Here is a 20,989-nt window from a genome sequence, read left to right as displayed (position 1 = left end):
TTCTTCTTTAGAGCCCCCTTTTTTTTAAAGATTTTTTTAAAGATTTTATTCATTTATTTATTTATTTGACAGACAGAGATCACAAGTAGGCAGAGAGGAGGAAGCAGGCTCCCTGCTGAGCAGAGAGCCCAATGCAGGGCTCAGTCCCAGGACCCTGGGATCATGACCTGAGCCGAAGGCAGAGGTTTTAACCCACTGAGCCACCCAGGCGCCCCTTTTTTTAAGATTTTATTTATTTATTTTACAGAGAAAGACACAGCAAGAGAGGGAACACAAGCAGGGAGAGTGGGAGAGGGAGAAGCAGGCTTCCCACAGAGCAGGGAGCCCGATGCGGGGCTCGATCCTAGGACTCCTTGATCATGACCTGAGCTGAAGGTAGAGGCTTAGCGACTGAGCCACCCAGGCCCCTCGAGACCTTTTCCTTTTATCAACAGAGAATGAGCAAAGCTGTGGAGGTTTTTTGAGCAAATACAGGCCTGATTCTGTCACTGGTTTTAAAGCAGAAGTGAGAGAAAACTAAAGCATGCAAAACAGAGTATAAAAAAGTACCAACGAACTTATCAAATAAGTTATAACATTCTTATTTCAAAGAACAAAAGAATTCAGTTAATCTCTGTGGGGACTTCAGATTTACCAGTTAAAGATGAGTAATGAACGTAAACTGAGGGATACAATGTGGTTTAAGAAACCACAGATTCCCATTAATATCTGGAGGAGATTGTTTCCTGGCTTTATTGTCCCAACAGAACTGATTTAATTTTGTAGACTCATTATTCATCTAGTTAAATTGTTCTTTTGCAATGAAAATTGTTCAAAGTCTGGTGGCCCTGTCTGATCTTAGATAAAAAGTATGAACTCAAAAGAAATTGTGAACTCAATTCTGTTTTTTGTTTTTTCAAAGATTTTATTTATTTATTTGACACAGAAAGAGAGAGAGTCCATAAGCAGGAGTGATAGAGAGGGAGAATCAGACTCCCTACTGAGCAACGAGTCCTACACACAGGGCTCCATTCAAGGACCCCAGGATCATGACCTGAGCTGAAAAGAGATAACCGAGCCATCTAGGCGCCTCTCAATTTTGTTTTTTTGTTTGTTTGTTTGGGGGTTTTTTGTTTGTTTTTAAAGATTTTACTTATTTTTTGGCGGAGAGAAAGATCACAAGTAGGCAGAGAGGAAGGCATAGAGAGAGGAGGAAGCAGGCTCCCCACTGAGCAGAAAGCCTGACACGGGGCTCGATTCCAGGACCCTGGGATCATGACCTGAGCCACCCAGGCGCCCCTCAATTTTGTTTTTTAAGATTTTCAAAACTGCAAACTGAAGGTTTGCTTGTCATTTTTTCAAAACTCTACCTTTCTTCTGTAGCATTGTGGCTCTTGGTCCAATAGTTTCCCTAAGGAATAAGCTGACCTGAGATATAGTTTTTTTCTAGTGATTATTGTCACACTGTGGGCTTATAGAGACTGCTGCTAAAAACAATGTAAGAGAGTGTAAGGGCCTATTCAACCAGAGCAGCCCCACCCCGGTTGAACTGCCATTTTGTTGTAAAACTTAAATTGACCTTGCCCCCAACCAGGGGAACTTATTTAAAAGCAAGTCCGGGAAACCAGTCCCAGGTAACAAAATCCAAGTACAAGGGTGGGTCAGGCCAGGTGGAGGTATTCAATCAGTGGGGGCGCATACTGTCTCCTAGCTACCAAGGAGTATGGGCCCCCCCTTTGGGAACCTTTTGGCGCCAATCCTAACCAAGGTGTGATAGGCTGGTTCAAATGTCTACTAGGGTAAATTGTAATTCAATTGGTCACCTAGCATCACTGTGGAGTTTCCTGTGTTACAATCTCATTGGCCACCTGTGTGTGGCCAGGCCCAACCACATGGCCTTGCTCTATAAAAGTTAGTCTGGAAAGCAGGAAGGGGTCATCCTCTCTGTAGGGGCGGCCCTGACCAGTCTGTTTGACGGTCGGTCTGATTCCTGATGCTTGGCGCGAAATAAAGCTTTGCTTGACCTTCGCTTTCTATCAGTCTCGCTCCTTTAATCACAGACCCATTATTGGGGTACCCAGTTTTGGGGGGACCCAACAAGAGTTTGAAGATTGCTATAGTCCATAAAGCCAACTTCATATATTTTGTAAACATGCACACACACACACACACACACACACACACGCACACACATTTAAACATCTAGGATGGCACATGATCACCTAGGTTTCTCAGCAAAATAGAAAAAACTAGTTATTTAACTTTCCCCACAGCTAAAGTCTGGACAATCGCCATTCCAGCCTTTTTGTAGCTTTCCTATTTTTGTAAGAGCAATTTTATCACTCATTTTTTGGACTAAAGAATGAGTAAACAAAGGTTCTTTTAAGTACTCATTGTATAAATCAGCAAAATGATGAAACTGACACAAAGAAAAGGATAAGCATGAGACCTGTGGCTACACATCACCTAGGTGGTCTAATGCAGCCTCTGATTTCTTTCCTGGCAGCATGCCAGGGCTTGATGCCAGACTGTAGTCAACTGCACAGCAGCGTATCAAGTCCAAAGCTTGGACATTATCTTTGCTAAATGCATATGGTACTCCTGTTTTAACAAGTGTCCTTTTTATTAAAAGTAATGAATCTCCTCTTTAGAAAAATATCATGAAATTAGTATTTTTGCTTTTAATGCACCTATAATGAAAAAATATTGAACCACAAATCTGAAAGAGATATTAAACTTAAGGATTAAACTTAATCCTTTAGCAATTTGGTGGGGGGAAAATGGGGGAGTCCTGGACTTTTAAACAGGGTATCCTGAAGCAGCTTCAAATAGATACAAGTTTTTATCAATGTTTGATTGACCTTTTGGTTCTATAGCCAGAAACCAATTATTGGGTTAAGCAAACCCAGATTCCTAGTTATTGATTGTTTTGTAAAACCTTCATTTTGGTGCCAGTAAAAGAGTCTCCTGACAAACCAGGTGATTTCAAACATTGTAAAACTGGGACTGAATGTGCTGGGTGTCAGGGATTGTGTTAAATGCTCTACATACATTATTTTGTTTGCTTGGAATCTTAAGGCAGGTATTATTTTTTTATTTCAGTTTTTATTAAATTCTAGTTGGTTAACATATATCATAAAATTGGTTTCAGGAATAGAATTTAGTGATTCGTCACATACATATAGCACCCAGTGCTCATCATAACAAGTGCCCTCCTTATACCCATCACCCATTTAGCCCATTCTCTGCCCACCTCCCTCCATCGACCCTCTGTTTGTTCTCTATAGTTAAGAGTCTCTTATGGTTTGCTTCTGTCTCCTTTTTCCCCCTTCCCATATGTCCATCTGTTTTGTTTCTTGAATTCCACATATGAGTGAAATCATACGGCATTTGTCTTTCTCTAACTTATTTTGCTTAGCATAATACCCTCTAGCTCTGTCCTCATCAGTGCAAATGGCAAGATTTCATTCTTTTTGATGGCTAAAAAATGTTCCCTTGTGTATATATACCACATCTTCTATATCCTTTCATCAGTCCATGGACATCTGGGCTCTTTCCATATTTTGGCTATTGTAGATGATGCTTCTATAAACATTGGGGTGCATGTGCTCCTTTGAATCAAATCCGTATTTTTGTATCCTTTGGGTAAATACCTAGTAATGCAATTGCTGCATCATAGGGTAGTTCTATTTTTAACTATTTGAGGAAACTCCATACTGTTTTCCAAGGTGGCTGCACCAGTTTGCATTCCCACCAACAGTGTAAGAGGGTTCCCCTTTCTCTATAACAACATCCATTGTTTCCTGTGTTAATTTTCGTCATCTGACACGTTTGAGGTAGTATTTCACTGTGATTTTGACTTGTATTTCCCTGATGATAAGTGATGATGAGCATCTTTTCATGTGTCTTTTACCATTCTTCTTTGGAAAAATGTCTGTTCATGTCTTCTGCCCATTTCTTAACTGGATTATTTATTTTGGGGGTGTTGAGTTTGATAAGTTCCTTATAGATTTTGAATACTAACCCTTTATAAGATATATCATTTGCAAATACCTTCTCCCATTCTGAAGGTTATCTTTTAGTTTTGTTGATTGTTTCCTTTGCTGTGCAAAAGATTTTTATCTTGATAAAGTCCCAATAGTTCATTTTTGCTTTTATTTCCCTGTCTCTGGAGATATGTCTAAGTAAGAAGTTGCTGTGGCTGAGGTCATTGAGGTTGATGCCTGTGTTCTGCTCTAGGATCTTGATGGTTTCCTGTGTCACATTTAGGTCTTTCATCCATTTTGAATTTATTTTTGTGTATGGTATGAGAAAGTGGTTCAGTTTCATTCTTCTGCATGTTGCTATCCAGTTTTCCCACCATTTGTTGAAGAGACTGTCTTTTTTCATTGGATATTCTTTCCTGCTTCATTGAAGATTTGTTGATTATATAGTTGTGGGTTCATTTCTGGATTTTCTATTCTGTTCCATTGGTCTATGTGTCTATTTTTGTGCCAGTACGATACTGTCTTGATCACTACAGCTTTGTTATAGAGCTTAAAGTACGGAATTGAGATTTTCTGGTTCCATACAAATTTTAGGATTGTTTGTTCTAGCTCTATGAAAAATGCTGTTGATATTTTGGCAGGGACTGCATTGAGTGTGAGGATTGCTTTGGGTACTATAGACATTTTAACAATGTTTGTTCTTCCAGTCCATGAGCATGGCATGTTTTTCCATTTCATTGTGTTCTCTTCAATGTCTTTTATAAGTGTTCTATAGTTTTCAGAGTATAGGTCTTTCACCTCCTTAGTTAGGTTTATTCCTAGGTATTTTACGGGTTTTGGTGCAATTGTAAATGGGATTGAGCCTTGAATTTTTTCTGCTGCTTTGTTATTGGTATATAGAAACACAACATATTTCTCTATGTTTATTTTATATCCTGCAACTTTGCTGAATTCATGTATTGGTTCTCACAGTTTTTTGGTGGAGCCTTTCATGTTTTCTACATAGAGTATCATATCTTCTGCAAATGGTGAAAGATTCACTTCTTCCTTGCCAATTAGGATGCCTTTTATTTCTTTTTGTTGTTCTGATCACTGAGGCTTGGACTTCAAATACTATGTTAAATAACAGTGGTGAGAGCGGACACCTCTGTCTTGTTCCTGACTAGAGAGGAAAAGCTCAGTTTTCCCCCATTGAGGATGATATTGGCTGTGGGTTTTTCACATATGGCCTTTATGATGTGGAGGTATTTTCCATCTATCCCTACTTTGTTGAGGGTTTTTATCAAGAATGGATGCTGTATTTTGTTAAATGTTTTTCTGCATCTACTGATAGGATCTTATGGTTCTTATCTTTTATTAATGGGCCATATCACATTGATTGATTTGTGGATATTAAACCACCCCTGCAGCCCAGAAATAAATCCCACTTGGTTGTGGTGAATAATTCTTTTAATGTACTGTTGGATTCGGTTTGTTAGTATCTTATTGAGAATTTTTACATCCATGTTCATCAGGAATATTGGACTGTAATTCTCCTTTTTAGTGGGGTCTTTGGTTTTGGAATCAAAATAATGCTAGCTTCATAAAATGAGTTTGGAAGTTTTCCTTCCATTTCTGTTCTTTTGGAACAGTTTGAGAAGAATAGGTATTAACTCTCCTTTAAATGTCTGGCTTGAGAAGCCCAGGAAACATGGATAGTTGGGTTATAGGAGTTGGTTATAGGGTTATAGGAGGTGGTTACTGAAGGCAAATAGGCAAAGGCCGTTTGACCCCACAGGAAAATGGCCTAGGCAGAACATATTATCCAGTCCAGAGCTGTGTGTGTGTGTGCATGCGTGCTATGCGCACACACAGGAGTTAAGGCCAATATTCATAGTTACAGGGCTTGAATAAGGCCTAACCAAGATCTATAGGATTACTCCCAAGACTTTTCCAATGACCAAGAATTCTGTGTCATCCCAGGACGTAGAGGAAGAGCTAGCCATTGGACCTAAGAGTCTGTTATGGATAGTTTTATAGGTGGTAGTGGGTAATGTGATTCAGTGGAGTAGGATAGGAAACTCATAGGAGGTAAATGTTAGAAAGCACTCAAGTGCTTCCAGTCCTCCCTTGCTGAATTAAAACTGACGACTGATCCAGCACTGTGACAGATTAGCAAAGGACCCACTGTCATTAAGAGATGCTCAGAAGAATGGGATAGGCTGGGTGACGGTTCTCTTGAAGGGATCCAAGTATAGGATAGGATGTACTTCCTCCAAATGTCTCCCATGGTTTTGGATATTCCCTTATTTCTGGTGAGAGGCTTCTTTTAAAAATGTCTATAACATCTGACCCAGCACAATTAACAGGAACCCAGGAATAGCTCCGTCCCCAAATTCCTTCCTCCATGGTTCCACAGTACTTGCACCACATTTGCTTATACCCAAGAGTGAGGACACCTTGCACAGTGCCCACATGGCAGTTACACAGTCAAATGCAGGAAAAAGGTATCAGTGTGACTTCAGTTGAATTGGTTATCACTAACCAGCCTCATGGCTCTAGCAGTGCCTTCAGGTTGGTATCTGCCTGCTCTTGACACAGTGTATTGTTCAGACTTCCCAACTGCCTAAGAGAATCAGGACAGGAAAAATATGGAGGTATGGAAAGTAATACCTGGGTTCAGGTCTGCACTACAGTCATACGACTTGAGTTATTTCCCATCCCCTAATTCAAGTGTCCTGAACAGATGGCTGAGAGCAGATAGCCCCTTCCAGGATATGCTGGGCAGAACTCTAAGATAATCCCTGCTATACAACCTGAATGTATCCCCCCACTTCAAATTCATATGTTGAAATCCTAATGCTCAAAGTGATGATACAAATGGGGGTGGTTGTGCTTTGTAGGGTGGAGCCTTTATGAGTGGGATTACTGCTCTCAGAAAACAGAGCCCATAGAGCTCCCTAATCCCTTGTGCCATGTGAGGACACAGCAAGAGGTTAACCATCTGCAACCTGGAAGAGGGCCTTCACCAGGACCTGACCATACTGACACCATGATTTTGGACACCACAGCCTCTAGAACCTTGGGAAATAAATTTCTTTATTGATAAGCCACCTAGTCCATGGTGTTTTGTTATAGGAGCCCAAATGGGTTGAGCCCTCCAAGATGCCCAGCCTTTGGTGTACATAACTTCTCCGTTTTCCAATCAAACAGTAATCTAAGTACTGTGGTGAAGGGGTTTTGCAGATGTAATTTAGTTCCCAAATTAGCTGACCTTAAGAAAAATTGATTATCTAAATAACCCTGACCTAATCACAGAAGCCCTTCAAAAGCAGTTTTCTCTACCTGGTTGCCAAAGTGAAAGAGAAATGTGCTCTGGCCTAATCTGGAATAAAGCAAAGTTTGTTTTGTGAATTGCCCATGAGGGCCAGGGGTGGGGGTGGGCAGAAAACTGTTGGCAGCTTCTAATTGCTGAGAGTAGTCCTTGGCTGACAGCTGTAAAGAAAATGAGGACCTCAGTCCTACAACCACAAGGAAATGAATTCTGCCAACAACCAGTAAGCCTGAAAGAGGACTTCAAGACCCTGACCAATACCTTGATTTCAGCCTCATGAGACTCTGAGCAGAATATCCACCCATGCCATGCTCAAACATGTGACCTATAGAAACTGCGAGACAATTTGTATTGCATTAAACCACATTTGTGGTAATTTGTTATGTAGCAATAGAAAACTAACATATAGGATAGATGTGTATAGTACTCAGAGAATTATGTAAGCAGCAATTGTCTGAGTAGAGAGTTTCAGAGTTCTCTTGCCTCCACACTGGGCAGACAATAAAAGGCATGGGGCATGCTGTGTTAAGCTGGCTGGTCAGGAAGAATGTTCCATTATCTGAGTGGATGTCTGGATATCCCAGTAGTAAATAGTCATCCCTATAATGCTTAAACAGAGTGTTGGAATGTTCACAGGACAGGCAATGCTACTTTTCCGATGACCAACTATCAGACAATTCCAAGATTCTAAGATTCCAGAGGGGCAGTCAGCTAAGCATTCCTCAGGCCTCATCAATCTACTGCAATCTAAAGTGAGGAGGCCTCATCAATCCACTGCAATCTAAAGTGAGGAGGTCGGGGTGCCTGGGTGGATCAATCGTTAAGCATCTGCCTTCAGCTCAGGTCATGATCCCAGGGTCCTGGGATTGAGCCCCACATCTGGCTCCCCGCTCGGTGGGAAGCCTGCTTCTCCCTCTCCCACTCCCCCTGCTTGTGTTCCTGCTCTATCTCTCTGTCAAATAAACAAATAAAATCTTAAAAAAAAAAAAATAAAAATGTGAGGAGGTACAACACTCCTGTCTTCTGATGGGCTGAACCATCATCTGACATTCCTTTGTGTTACATATAAGCAATTGAATTGTCCTTGTCCTTTCAATAAATGCATGCAAGATCTCCTGTACCTTTTATTTTTTTTTTCCATAAAACAACACTGGGGGTCACCAACTTTTTCACTTTTGTCCCCTTGATCTAAATGTGGTAACCACATAGCACTGTAAAAGGTGTCAGCTCACTTGGTCCCTGCTGGAGTTATCTCTTTCACCTGGAGGTAGGGATGGAGTGTGTGATGGTTAACTTTCTGTGTCGGTTTCACTGGGCCACTGGATGCCCAGTATTTGGTTAAACATTATTTCTGGATGTGTTTTTGTGTGGGGTGTTTCCAGAGGAGATTAACATATGAATTGGTGGACAGAGTAAAGCAGATGACCTTGCTTGGGAGGGCATTACCAAATTAATTGGAGGCCTGAGTAGAACAAAAAGGTGGAGTGCCTTGCTGGGACATCAATTTTCTCCTGCCCCAGGGTGTTCTGGTTCTCACACATCAGACTATGACTGGCATCTATACAACCAATGGCTCTCAGGCTCTCAGACCTTTGAACTACACCCCGGCCCTCACCAGCCTCCAACCTTCGGGTGTAGATCACGGAGCTTCTCAGTTTCCATACTCGCCTGAGCCAATACCTTATAATATAAATATAAGTATAATATATAATATATATTATAAAATAAATATAAATATTTTAGGTCCTTTTCTCTTTGTTTATAATTAAGAGTGTTAAGAAAAAGAATATGCATTGAAGTACACAGAGGTAAAGGGGCATCTTACTGCAGCTTAATCTCAAATCTTTCGGGAAGAAAATATATTTTCTGGCAGTATCTACCTACAACTTAAAGTTTTCTTAAGTCTAAAATTATTTCAAAATAAAGAATTAGAAAAGAAAGGTGAAAAGGAAAAGAAGAAAGGCATACTCCAAGTAGAATATTTTCATCTCCTTTTATTGAAGGAAATAAAACTTGTGCTGCAAGAGGCAGTGGTACCTCAGAGCATGACAAAGTAGCCAATGGGACTGACGTGACAAGCCACAATGCTGGCCAGGGGTCCTATCATAGTGGGAGGACCAAAACCACAAAGATAGCAGGAGGTAGCAAACATCCCCAACACCCAGTGCAAGCATTTCCATTTGCAGAGAGCTCGGCCATGCATTGTAAAAACAGGGTCCCCTCACAGCTGGCAGAGTATCTTATCAGGTGGCCAAATCCATTCAAAGCTAACATGTAGTTTCAGAGTTGGGAGATCCTTCCCTCAGACCCGAAGACTCAGGCCATCAGAAGATCTTTCAGCTCCTTACTCCAGCTGGAGAAAGAGGCGAATTCTTGAAACAACACACAGGTACAGCTGGACAGATGCTGATACCCAACTTTGTTCTAAAAGCAGCTAAATTTTTTCCCTGACTTCTCACACTGCTCTCACCCAGCATGTGCCCTAGGAAACCTCTCAAAGTTCTAAACAAAGACAGAATTGGGGCAGCAGCCTAGGGGATGTAGGGAGTCAAAAGCTGCTACATAGCCAAGACCATTTCACAAGAAATAGCATGGGGAACACTACTGGGTGAAGATCCCCCCAGGTAGCAGCTAGAAGCACACAAGAAGAAAAAAACATTGTAGCTTTCTCTCCCATATCGAGATCAGCTGCGCCAAAGCCATGGTCCAGGAAGATGAGCCATTTCATGTCTCTGGTAAATTATCAACCCTCACAGCACCCCTCACACTGTTCCAATTTTCAAGTACAATAGGAGTTTGGGCAGTTCGGCCTCGGAAAAGCAAGCACTAAAGAAATTTCAACTGGTCACCAATCAATAATGTTATAAAGCCAAAAATTTATAGAGTTAAGAACTGACTGGCAGGTACAAGATTGGGGTGGGGGGAGAAGATTTTGCTGTGTAGAAATAGGAGTCCAAGGGTTTATTCATATAAGCCCTTGATCATAAACCACCCTCACAACCAGGAATTGGGAGGAAATTCCTTATTTAGAAATGGCCATCATCTGATTAGTCAGCTGCAGTTCTCGTCAATGCTGGACACATGGTTTTTAAGGATCAAAATCATGAGAGCACTAGACCAGGAAATGGGAGGAGCAAGGCAAGGAAGAGAGGGCATCAGGGGTTGGAATTTCTAAAATGAGCATTTATTTCACAGAAGTCTTGGCACAATGAGGCTGGGTTAAGCGTGGTTTTAGTGATTGTTCTTGGTTGCCTCCTTTGCTGCAGCAATCAGTGGAGTGAGGCTGGAGAGGGGCTTGGCAATCTTCAGGAACTGATGCTAGAAGGGAAGAAAAGAGCAAAGACACATGACTATTTACCATTCTTCCTCAGTAATCATCATAAGACATTAAGGGTGTCCATATTTGCACAAGGTGCTGCCTGGAAAGCTTCAGATCATCCCCAAGTTGAAGAACATCTTTAAAAGATAGCAAACCATTTTGGAAAGCTGTTTGGCAGTATCTACCTACAACTTAAACACACCTCTACGCTACATCCCAGCATTTCCACTCATAGGTATATTTCCAAGAGAACTAAGTTTGTGTATCCACCAAAAGACACACACAAGAATGTTCATAGCAGCTTTACTTACAACAGTCATAACTAAAAAGAGCGCCAAAAAAGAGAATGGAAGAATGAATAATGTTATATTTTATAATACTATACAGAAAATTACACAGCAATTAAAAGAATGAATGATTGATACAGTGATAACAGAATGAATCCACAGATATTATGCTGAGTCACAAAAGCCAGACACAAGAGATTTCATGTTGTATGATTCCATTTTATATTAGGTAAGACTAAACTATGGTGATAATCAGAATAATAATTATCTCTGGGGTAAAGTATTGACTGATCATGACCCAATGGAATACGGCAATACTGCACTTCAGGAGCACTGATCTAGGAACTTATTTTTCTATCTTTGAATCCAGTAAAGCCTTCTATAGCTTGGTCCTTTCCCAAATCACTTTCACTGGGCTGTACTTTGGGCCACACCCACCACTATTAAAGAAGACCATTCTGTAGAAAACACTGTAGGAAAACTGCATCTACATTTTCACCAAAACTGTTATGGAAAACAATTCTTTATGTAACTCAGAGCCTTTTCACTAAAAATGACTTTTCTTACATTTAATAGTAAAAAGGCTTTCTGTCACGAGGATGTGACATTTTTCCATTTGATAAGAAATATAGAAACTATCACATTTCCTTTTCTGTCCTGGCCACCAGAAAACTGAGAACCAGATCTGATGTTTAAACAAAACTAACTCAGATGATTAGCATAGTTGATCCTTCTGCCATCCTTATAAGTCTTTTTTATCAATCATATTGTATATTGTACAGGCACATATACATATAGGCATATATACACATATTTGTTGTTGGAAGTTGCCTCATCTTCTTTTTGGACAGATATAGGATATAAAAAGGCACTGAAAACAAGTAGTTACTATGAAAGAAATAAAAGATATTGGTTAAATCATGAAGATACAAATTCTAACATATGTAATTTCATCCATATATGTGTTCTCACAGGGGAAACATATGTGAAGCTTTTGTGATTTAAGATACCAAACAGACATAGGATAAAACTCTGGGTCCACCACATATTAGCTAAATAATCATGGGAACATTACTAAACACTTGAAACTTATTCACTCACCTATAAAAATGGTAATACTAGAACCTATAAATCACAGGGTCATTATAAAGAATAGATGAAAAGAACATATAAGTCACTTAGGTAACTACAGTGTGGTAAAGATTCAATATAATGCATTTATTATTACTTATAGTATCAGGAAGAAAACTCTAGAGGGCACTAATCTTTCAATAATTATAATTTGGTACCTAATGAACAATATCTTCACCAATCATAGCCTTAAAGTAGAATTTGAACATTTTTCCATGTCTAGGGTTTCCAGAGCAAATCTCATATGAAAGGCAAAAAGATCCTATATGGTACTGCCTGTTATAAGGGGTTTTCAGTCCCAAAGGATCTGACAGACTAATGGGTTACATTTGGCAGAACCCAAATCTCATATCTAACAGACCAGAGCTCTATAAATCCATAACCCTGGTTACAAAGAGATACTAAATATGTTCTAGAGGGTAGCATTCCAATGAAGGTAAATACTTTAAGCAATTTCATTCAGTTCAATAAAGTTTCTGAATACCCTTTCTAAGTCAAGTCCTAGGTAAAAGAGGAGACCCAGAAATTAAGAAGATAGATGTTATAAATAATGTAGTGGGAAAGACAGGGTTGCTCATAACTACCTTTAATGCAGTAGGTCTGCCCTGCCTTGCTCGGTTGCTCTCGTCCTCATCATAAAGAAGTAACTAACTGTGCATGCCTACAGATTATTCACCACCATCAAGTTTAATGTGATACTTAGGTGGTAGCTTGCTAAAAGCAGTTTTTGCAACCATATGAAATAATTATGTAATTTCAGGATTAAGCAGATGGAAGTCTAAAAAGCTTGGCAACCCCCCGACTCCAGGCTTCCCCACAACCTGGCAGAATCTCACTCTAATTCAAGCAAAACAAAAGAAGTGCTGATGAAAGGTACAGGCAACGTTCAGCAGGAGCTCAGAAAGAAGATTTTTAAGCTGAGCCTATGAATGTGTACAGAGTTTTAATAGACTGAGGAAGAGCTTCAGGGAATAACACGAACAAAGGCCCAGAGATGAAGGAGGTTAAGGAACTAGGAATATAAATGGAGTGTGGGAAGTTGTAGGTGAGTAGCCAGTAGTGCCTCACAGACAAAAATGAAGCAAAAAAGGCTGGTTTAGTGATACCTTGAATTTGGAGCTTCCCTGCATAGGGAAAATTACCTGTAGCAGCTCTTTAGCTGAACCTCTCTTCTCCACATCCATCTCGAGACAGCGGTTCAGAAAGTCCCGGAAGAAAGCTGACAGCTTCTCTGGGTTCTGAAGCTCTGGGGTCCCATTGGTGGCAATGAGGTACAAGGCCTGGCAATACAAATGAAGAATCACCTTAGGCTCTAGCTACAGTTCTCGCTTAGTGCCCAGATCTGCCCTCTGAAGTATGGTCAGCTGCGTTATGCCTCTAGGACACAAAGAGGCAGCTTTGGTATACTGGAAAGAGTATGATCTAAGGATCAGATTTAATATTTGAAGGCCGTGTGATCACATGCAAGCCAGTGAACTCCTAAATTCCTCATCTAGAAAATAGGGATGACAACAGTGTCTATCACACATGTCTGTAAAAATAAGACAGTATATTGGGAAGCACTTTATAAACTTATGAAGTGTGTTCCAGACCCATGGGTTTATTATTATTCTTGATTGTAAATCTAAAGGGTTTATTATTCACTTAGCCTGATGATGAGTTAAATATCTATCTGCTCATTTGCTGGAGGAAATTACTCCTGATGCCTTCACCTTAGTTACCTAAGAACTGATTTCTTCTAGCAGGAAAGGAATATAAAAAGCAAGTGTTCTGTAAAGCAACAATCTGTTTCCTTGTTGTCTCCCCTAGTCCCCTAACATGAACCATCTTATGGGACAGGTTAAAAAAAAAAGTCCTTTCAAGCACTCAGCACTTTAATTCACAAAGTATTTACACAAATACTATCTCATTTAATGACCACAATAAATCTAGATAATAGACTAGGCAAGAATCATCATCCCCATTTCATAGATAAAGTCCAGAAACATATGTCTGGGATCAAGCTATTCATATGAGTTTATGTCCTCTGATTCTAATCCCAGTCTTATTTCCATCCACACCCTACTGATCATCATCTTCAAGGCCACTGTAAGACGGGGGAAGATGTGTGGAATGTGGAATGAGGGCAAAGCTGGGATGTTCGGGCAGTTTCAGTTTGGTACACCGAATCACTTTCCAGTAATCGGCTATCCAAGAGGTAATCAGTTAAGATGAGATGACCACCTATCAACAACAACACATACATAATTCCCACACTGGATGGGAGGTTGAGAAATGAGGAAATAAAAGCAATCAGAATAATTCTCTTATTTGCCTATGACCAAAATTACCAACCTACTTGCACTTGTATTCATATACTCTGCTTTCCCTCTCTCATTACTATGGACAAATTGCCCTAATCTAATACACCTTCCTTCAATACTTGATCCAACTCCTCTCATCTATTTCAGGATGAAGTACAGGACTCCTGTACAGGACTCTTACAGATGTCACTTCTCTCTTGCTCATGACCACATTCTTTCTTTCTATTATATCATTCCTATCAGCACACAAACATGCTAAAATAATATCATCTTAAAAAAAACCAAAAAACCTCAAAACCCTCCCTCAATTCCACTTCAGGTTCCTGCTCCATTTTTCTGTTCCCTTAAGAGCAAAACTTGTTAAAGAACAACAATTGCTTTTACATGCCATTTCAACTTCTTCTCCCATTCTGGTAGATTTACTCTTATCATTCATTTCATTACCATCACTCCACTGATATTGATCATCAAGCTCATCACTAACCTCCATATTGGCAAATCAAATTTTATTTCTCAGTCTTGATCTATCTATCAGTGATATTTGACACAGTGGTCCATCCTCCTCCAAACATTTTGTTGTCTTGGCCTCCAGGACACACTTCTCTCAGTTCTCCTCCAACTAGGAAGGTCACTCCTTGGTCTACTTTGTTAGTTCCTCCAACCTGTAAGCATCAGAGAACCCCAGGGCTCAGTACCCAAACCTTACTCTCCAGGTGAATTACCGCATCCATCATCTAGTTCCAATGCTTTAAATAAGCCAACTATATACTACCTCCTCATAAATAAATGTATATTTATAGCCCTGACCTCTCACCCTTGAAATCCAGACTCATATGCCCAACTCTACTCAATATCTCCACTTGGATGTCTAATAAACATTTCAAATTGCCACATTCAAAACCAGCTCTATTATCCCATTTTACCTGCTCTTCAACCTCCTCAGTAAACGGCAAATGAACTCTTTCAGCAATTAGGGTCCAAAATCTTATAGGCATTGTTGATTCCTCTTTCTCTGATATCCATTTCATCATGTCAGCTATATGTTCAAGGTATTTCCTGAGTCTAACCACTCTTCATTACTACTACCACCAATATAGTCCACACCACCACTCTTACCCGAACGATTATAACAGTATTTCAGTCTGTTTTATTTCTTCCAGAAAAACAGTCAAAATGGTCAATTTATGCCGTAAATTAAGTCAAACTACTCCTCAGCTCAAAATCCTCCAATGGCTTCAAATCTCTTACAGAATAAAAGCCAAGTTCTCACAAAGGTCACTAGGTCTTACCTGATTCAGCTCCCTGCTAGTTCTCTGACCTTATCAGCTCATCTGCAAACTGCTTACTCACTCAGGGACACTGGCCTCTTCGGTTTTCTCCAGGATACGAGTATGTTCTCAAATTAAGTCCTTTGTATACTTGATGCCTGGGAAACTCTTGCATCGGATTAATCTCATGGCTTACTCCTTTCTTCAGATTTCTGCTCAAATACCTTAAAAGACAGGACTTCCTTCTCTACTCTCAATAAAATAGCACACTTCTCCCTCCTTCCCTGTTACTCTCTTAAGCTCCTTACTCAGCTTTTCCTCACATCACTTACCTTCTGTTACTATATATTGTTTTTTTCATCACCATTAGAACAGTTTCTTTTACATTATCAGAACTCAAAAAATTGTTGAATGAGTGAGTGACTATTAATATCTTTTTCCTTTGAGCATTTTTTATACTTTAAACCCAACAGTGCCAAGTTTCATCCAGAAAAGAAAGATCCAGGTTGAAAACTGTAGGGAATAGCCCGAGTCCCATTTCCTGGGATTAAAGACCAACAGCCCAAACATCTTGAAATGGGACTAGTAACACTCACTCTCAGAGGATTTTCATTGAGGTATGGGGGCTCCCCTTCAATCATTTCGATGGCCATGATGCCCAGGGACCAGATGTCAACCTTGGGTCCATAGGCCTTCCGCGTCACAACCTCTGGTGCCATCCAGTATGGAGTTCCCACCATGGTGCTCCGTTTGCTCTGCTCTGGGGTGATCTGTGCACAGAACCCGAAATCGGCTAGAAAAAAAGAAAAAAGAAAAGAAGGAATGGACCTATATTTAGGGTATTCCTTCCCAAGTACTGACTATATGCCTATCCCTAGAAGTCAAGCTCCGCCTGGGTCCCAGACACTGTAATACCTTATCTCTCTAGAGCTGGAATTACATGACTGCTACCCTCAAGACTGGCTCTTACCCTGTCCTCTATTTAACCTTGAAAAGAAGCAAGAGGAACAAAAATCTCTGGCCCCTTACCGCTCCTCAAACCAGAAGAACTAGGCATTAAAGTCCAAAGCTTCCCATTTTGGCCTTGATTATTTGCCCCACTTCTGCTTTCTTCTTAAAAACCATTCCCATGCCTCAGAATCTAGCAGTGTAGGTCCTTGCTTTATTTCCTGGGCATGAGTCCCTGACTTAAACTCTAATCACCAATCTTCCCACAGCTGCCTGTCCACATGCAACATACCTGTTGGTCTGGACTACTGGTCCTTACACTTTTGAACAAAATGTTCTGCTTATAGTTCATTCACATTAAATTGCAATTATATGTTTATTTAAATTATGAGGACTTTGACAGGAAGGACTATGTCTTCTTACTCATTTTTTTTAAAATCCCAGAAGGCACAAGTACAATAGACATTTGATAAAAGTATGCTGAATGAATGAACCAAGGAAATTACACTAAACTCTATTTCCTAGTTATGTATTTTATGACTCCAGTACTAGACTGAGAGCTACTTGAGGACTAGCAAAAGTATCTTTGTGCCCATCATAGCACATAGGAGGCATTCAGTAAATTTTTTTTGGTTAAACATATATATCTGAATGGACAAAAAAGAAATGACACCCTGTCTAGTGCTGAGTAATATAAAGAGCCTGCATATCCCAAGAAATACAGAGATACCTACTTTTATTACACTCTGATTTATTACACATCACAGATACTACGATTTTTACAAATTGAAGGTTTGTGGCAACTCTGTGATGAGCAAGTCTGTCTGTACCATTTTTCCAACAGCATTTACTCACTTCATGTTTCTGTGTTACATTTTGGTCATTCTCATAATATTTCTAACTTTTTCATTATTATTAATATATTCGTAATGGTGGTCTGTGACCAGTGATCTTTGATCTTACTAATGTAATTGTTTTGGGACACCATGAACTGTATACATAGAGGATGGCAAACTTAAATTGGTAAATGTGTATGTTCTGACTGCAGACATGGTGAAAATAGTATAAGAACTAGAATTACAAGTGGAGCCTAAAGATGGGACTGTACTGCTGTAATCTCATGATAGTAGATGAGCTTGAACAGATGAGGAATGGCTTCTCATGAATGAGCACAGAAAGTGGTTTCTTGAGAAGGAACCTACTCCTGGTGAAGATGCTGTCAAGACTGTTGAAATGACATAAAGGATTTAAAATATTACACAAACTTGATAAAGCAGTAGCAGGGTTTTGAGAGGACTGACTCCCATTCTGAAAGCAGTTCTCCTGTGGGTAAAATGCAATCCAATAGCACTGCATGCTACAGAGAAATCATTTGTGAAATGGAAGACAGTTGATGCAGCAAACCTCATTACTGTTTTAAGAAATTACCACAGCTGCCCCAGTCTCTAGCAACCACCACCTGATGAGTCAGCAGCCACCAACACTGAGGCAAGACCCTCCACCAGCACAAAGATTATGACTCACTGCAAGCTCAGATAATGGTTAGCATTTTTTAGCGATAAAGTATTTTTTAATTAAGATATGTACATTTTTTTAGCCACAATGCTATTACACACTTAATCGACTATAGTATAGTGTAAACATAACTTTTATATGCACTGGGAAAAATTAATTTGATTTGCTTTATCACCATGTTTGTTTTACTGCAGTGGCCTGGAATGGGACCTGCAATATCTCCAAGGTGTGACTGTAAGATCCTGTGCTGAGTCTTGTAGCTACTATCATATGATTACCCTCCCCCAGGATACTGGGTCCCATCAGGAAGAGAAGTATCATCACTTCTACTCACTTAGTTTGACAGAGCCATCCATTCCCAACAGGATGTTGTCGCTCTTGATGTCTCTGTGAATGACCTGGTTGGAATGCAGAAACTCCAAAGCCTGTAGGCACTATTGAAGTGGATGGGCAAAGAGAGAGAGAAAGAACTTATAATATGAAGACTTACAGAAAATCAACTAATCCAACCTCCTTATTTTGTGACAAAGAAAGTGAGATCCCAGTGAGCGAAAGAACTGGTTCCAAATCTGTGGTGGAGGCAGGTCTACTGCCTAGTCTCCTATCTCCTAGCTAAGCATTCTTCTAACTTGGTGCTGCTTTATGCCTTTCTTATAAAATACCTTATTATAATACACCTTACCGTAGTTTTCTTACAGGAGTTCCTCTGCTGCATTTTGGAGTTTTTTGTTTTGTTTTACCAAACACTAGATCCTTAACAAAGAAACTGAGGCCCAAGCAAAACTACCAAGGAAAAATGGAATGATTTTATAAAGATAAAACTGGAGGAAAGTGACAAAAAAAGAGTCATATCTGAGACACATGGAAGTGATATTAGAAAGAGTAAAGTTAGGAGAAATATTTTTGGTGAGGAGATAATTTGTACTGTTTTGGGTATGTTCAATTTTATATACCTATGAAGCACTGACAGATAAATGTCCAGTAGACAATGGAACTTAAGAGTCTTAAGTTCTATAGAGATTTGGACTTGAGATAAGTATTTGAGTCATTTTTGACCAAGTGATTTTCTTTAAGTTATAGGAATGGTTGGAACTGGCAAATATTATAGAAGAGGAGAAAGAAAAGAACCTTGGAAAACATCTATAATTAGCAGGCAGAATGAGTAACAGAGACTGAATAGAACAATGAAGATGTTTGGTTCCTCCACTACCTGACTAACAACATCATTCTAAACAAATCACTTATGCTTTCTAGGCTATGGTTTTCCCATTTGTAAAATGCGGGGATTAGAAAAAATAATCTCAGGTTTGCTACTAAATCTACTAGTTTAAGTCCATAACCCAAAGTTAAAATTTTAGAAGCTTCTACCAACTGAAAAATACAAAAGATGCAGACCAACTGCAAAACAGTATTTAAATGTTCTCAAATCAATACTTTACTTTTTAAGAACATTCCAATGGCTAAATTAAGAACAAATATTCAGAAGCAGCTTTTCCCTGAAAAAATAAGAGTTGCTTTCCTTAGGAAGCTGGAGAGATCCTGGCCTCTGGATGTCACAAAATATGATTAAAAAAAAAGATTTTGAGAAATTAGAATCCTCATACATTGTTTGTGGGAATATAAAATGGTACAGCCACTTTGTAAAATAGTTTGGCCATTTCTCAAACAAGCATAGAGTTGCTATATGACCAGAAGTTCCACTCCTAGGTATATACTCAAGAGAAAGGAAAACAGATATCCAACTAAAAATTTGTACAAGTACATAGCACTGTTCATAATAACAAAAAAGTAGAAATGACCCAAATGCCCATCAACTGATGAATGATAAATAAATGCAATCTTATTTGTTAATAAAAAGAATGAAGTACTGATATATACTATAACACAGATGAACTTTCAAAACATTATACTAAGGAAAAGAAGCCAGTCACAAACATGCATATATTGTAGGATTCCATTTATAGGAAATGTCCAGAGCAAGTAAATCTATAGAGACAGAAAATAGGTTAGTGGTTGCACAGGACTGAGAAGGCTGAGAAGTGAGCTGTTTGGGGCAGTGCCTGCTAATGGGTAAGGAGATTTTTTTAAGGGGTGATGAAAATGTTCTAAACTGGATTATGGTGATGGTTGTACAACTCAATATACCAAAAACCATTAAATTATATACTTTAAATGGGTGAATTATATGGTATATAAATTGTATCTCAATAAAACTATTTTTTTAAGAGGGGGGGTGATCTCTTGTAGAATATAGCATGAATTCCTATTTTAAAGATAAATAAGTTGGGGCAAATTGATTTCCCTAAGTACACATATGCAACCAACCTCAATCAGTGAAAATCAGATTGTGGAGTGAGTGAAAAATATTTTAAATAGTACTATGGTTTGTGGCTTTCCAAAGGGTTACAGTACATAAAGAAAAGAGATATGCAGTATATCTATAGTATTAATACTTCACAGGGGGAATGTGATCAGGGAAAAATGTGTTAAAGGGCTGCTTAGGGGAGAGAATTTTTTTTAAAAAGTTGAGAAACACTGTATTAGCAGTACAGCAAAGAAAAGCAGCCATAGCTCCTAAGAGTCCCAGGCCTGTGTTAATTCCATTAACCTATGTGGGTATGTTCTAGATCCCAGGATTTTTCATGTAAAGGTGATCATATTTTCTAGGATGAAATTGAGTTCATATGATTTTATTTTTTCTAATATTGATTAAATATACAACTATATACTATTTCATCTGAATGTTTCCAGATCTTACATCATCAAACCCCAATCATACTATCAAACTTAACCTCATAATTCTCTGAACCAAATCTTCTACTCCTTCCCTAACTCCCAAACTTTTCTATTATTGGGCTATTGGAAAGTTCCAGTCTCTTATCAGCAAAACACCCAATATCCTCAACTTCTGTGAATATTCCCTTCATCTTCTTGGTCTAA

The 20,989-nt window shown here is 39.3% G+C and overlaps 1 protein-coding gene across 4 annotated transcripts in view; it reads right to left on the bottom strand.

Moving 5' to 3' along the window:
- Positions 1–9,252: 9,252 nt before the first annotated feature.
- The window catches only part of PAK1 (p21 (RAC1) activated kinase 1), a 155,838-nt gene continuing 144,101 nt past the window's right edge, over positions 9,253–20,989 (bottom strand). For all 4 annotated transcript variants that reach the window (XM_047693911.1, XM_047693913.1, XM_047693910.1 and 1 more), the window contains exons 12-15: positions 18,384–18,483; positions 16,183–16,379; positions 13,158–13,295; positions 9,253–10,596 (exon numbers count right to left, since the gene is read on the bottom strand). In XM_047693911.1, coding sequence (XP_047549867.1) covers positions 10,510–10,596; positions 13,158–13,295; positions 16,183–16,379; positions 18,384–18,483 — 522 coding nt within the window. In that variant the 3' untranslated portion in view covers positions 9,253–10,509. The remainder of the gene's footprint in view (positions 10,597–13,157; positions 13,296–16,182; positions 16,380–18,383; positions 18,484–20,989) is intronic.

The sequence above is a fragment of the Lutra lutra genome, chromosome 10, assembly GCF_902655055.1.
Source record: "Lutra lutra chromosome 10, mLutLut1.2, whole genome shotgun sequence".
Lineage (NCBI taxonomy): Eukaryota > Metazoa > Chordata > Mammalia > Carnivora > Mustelidae > Lutra > Lutra lutra.
This window is presented reverse-complemented; position numbering and strand designations above follow the sequence as displayed.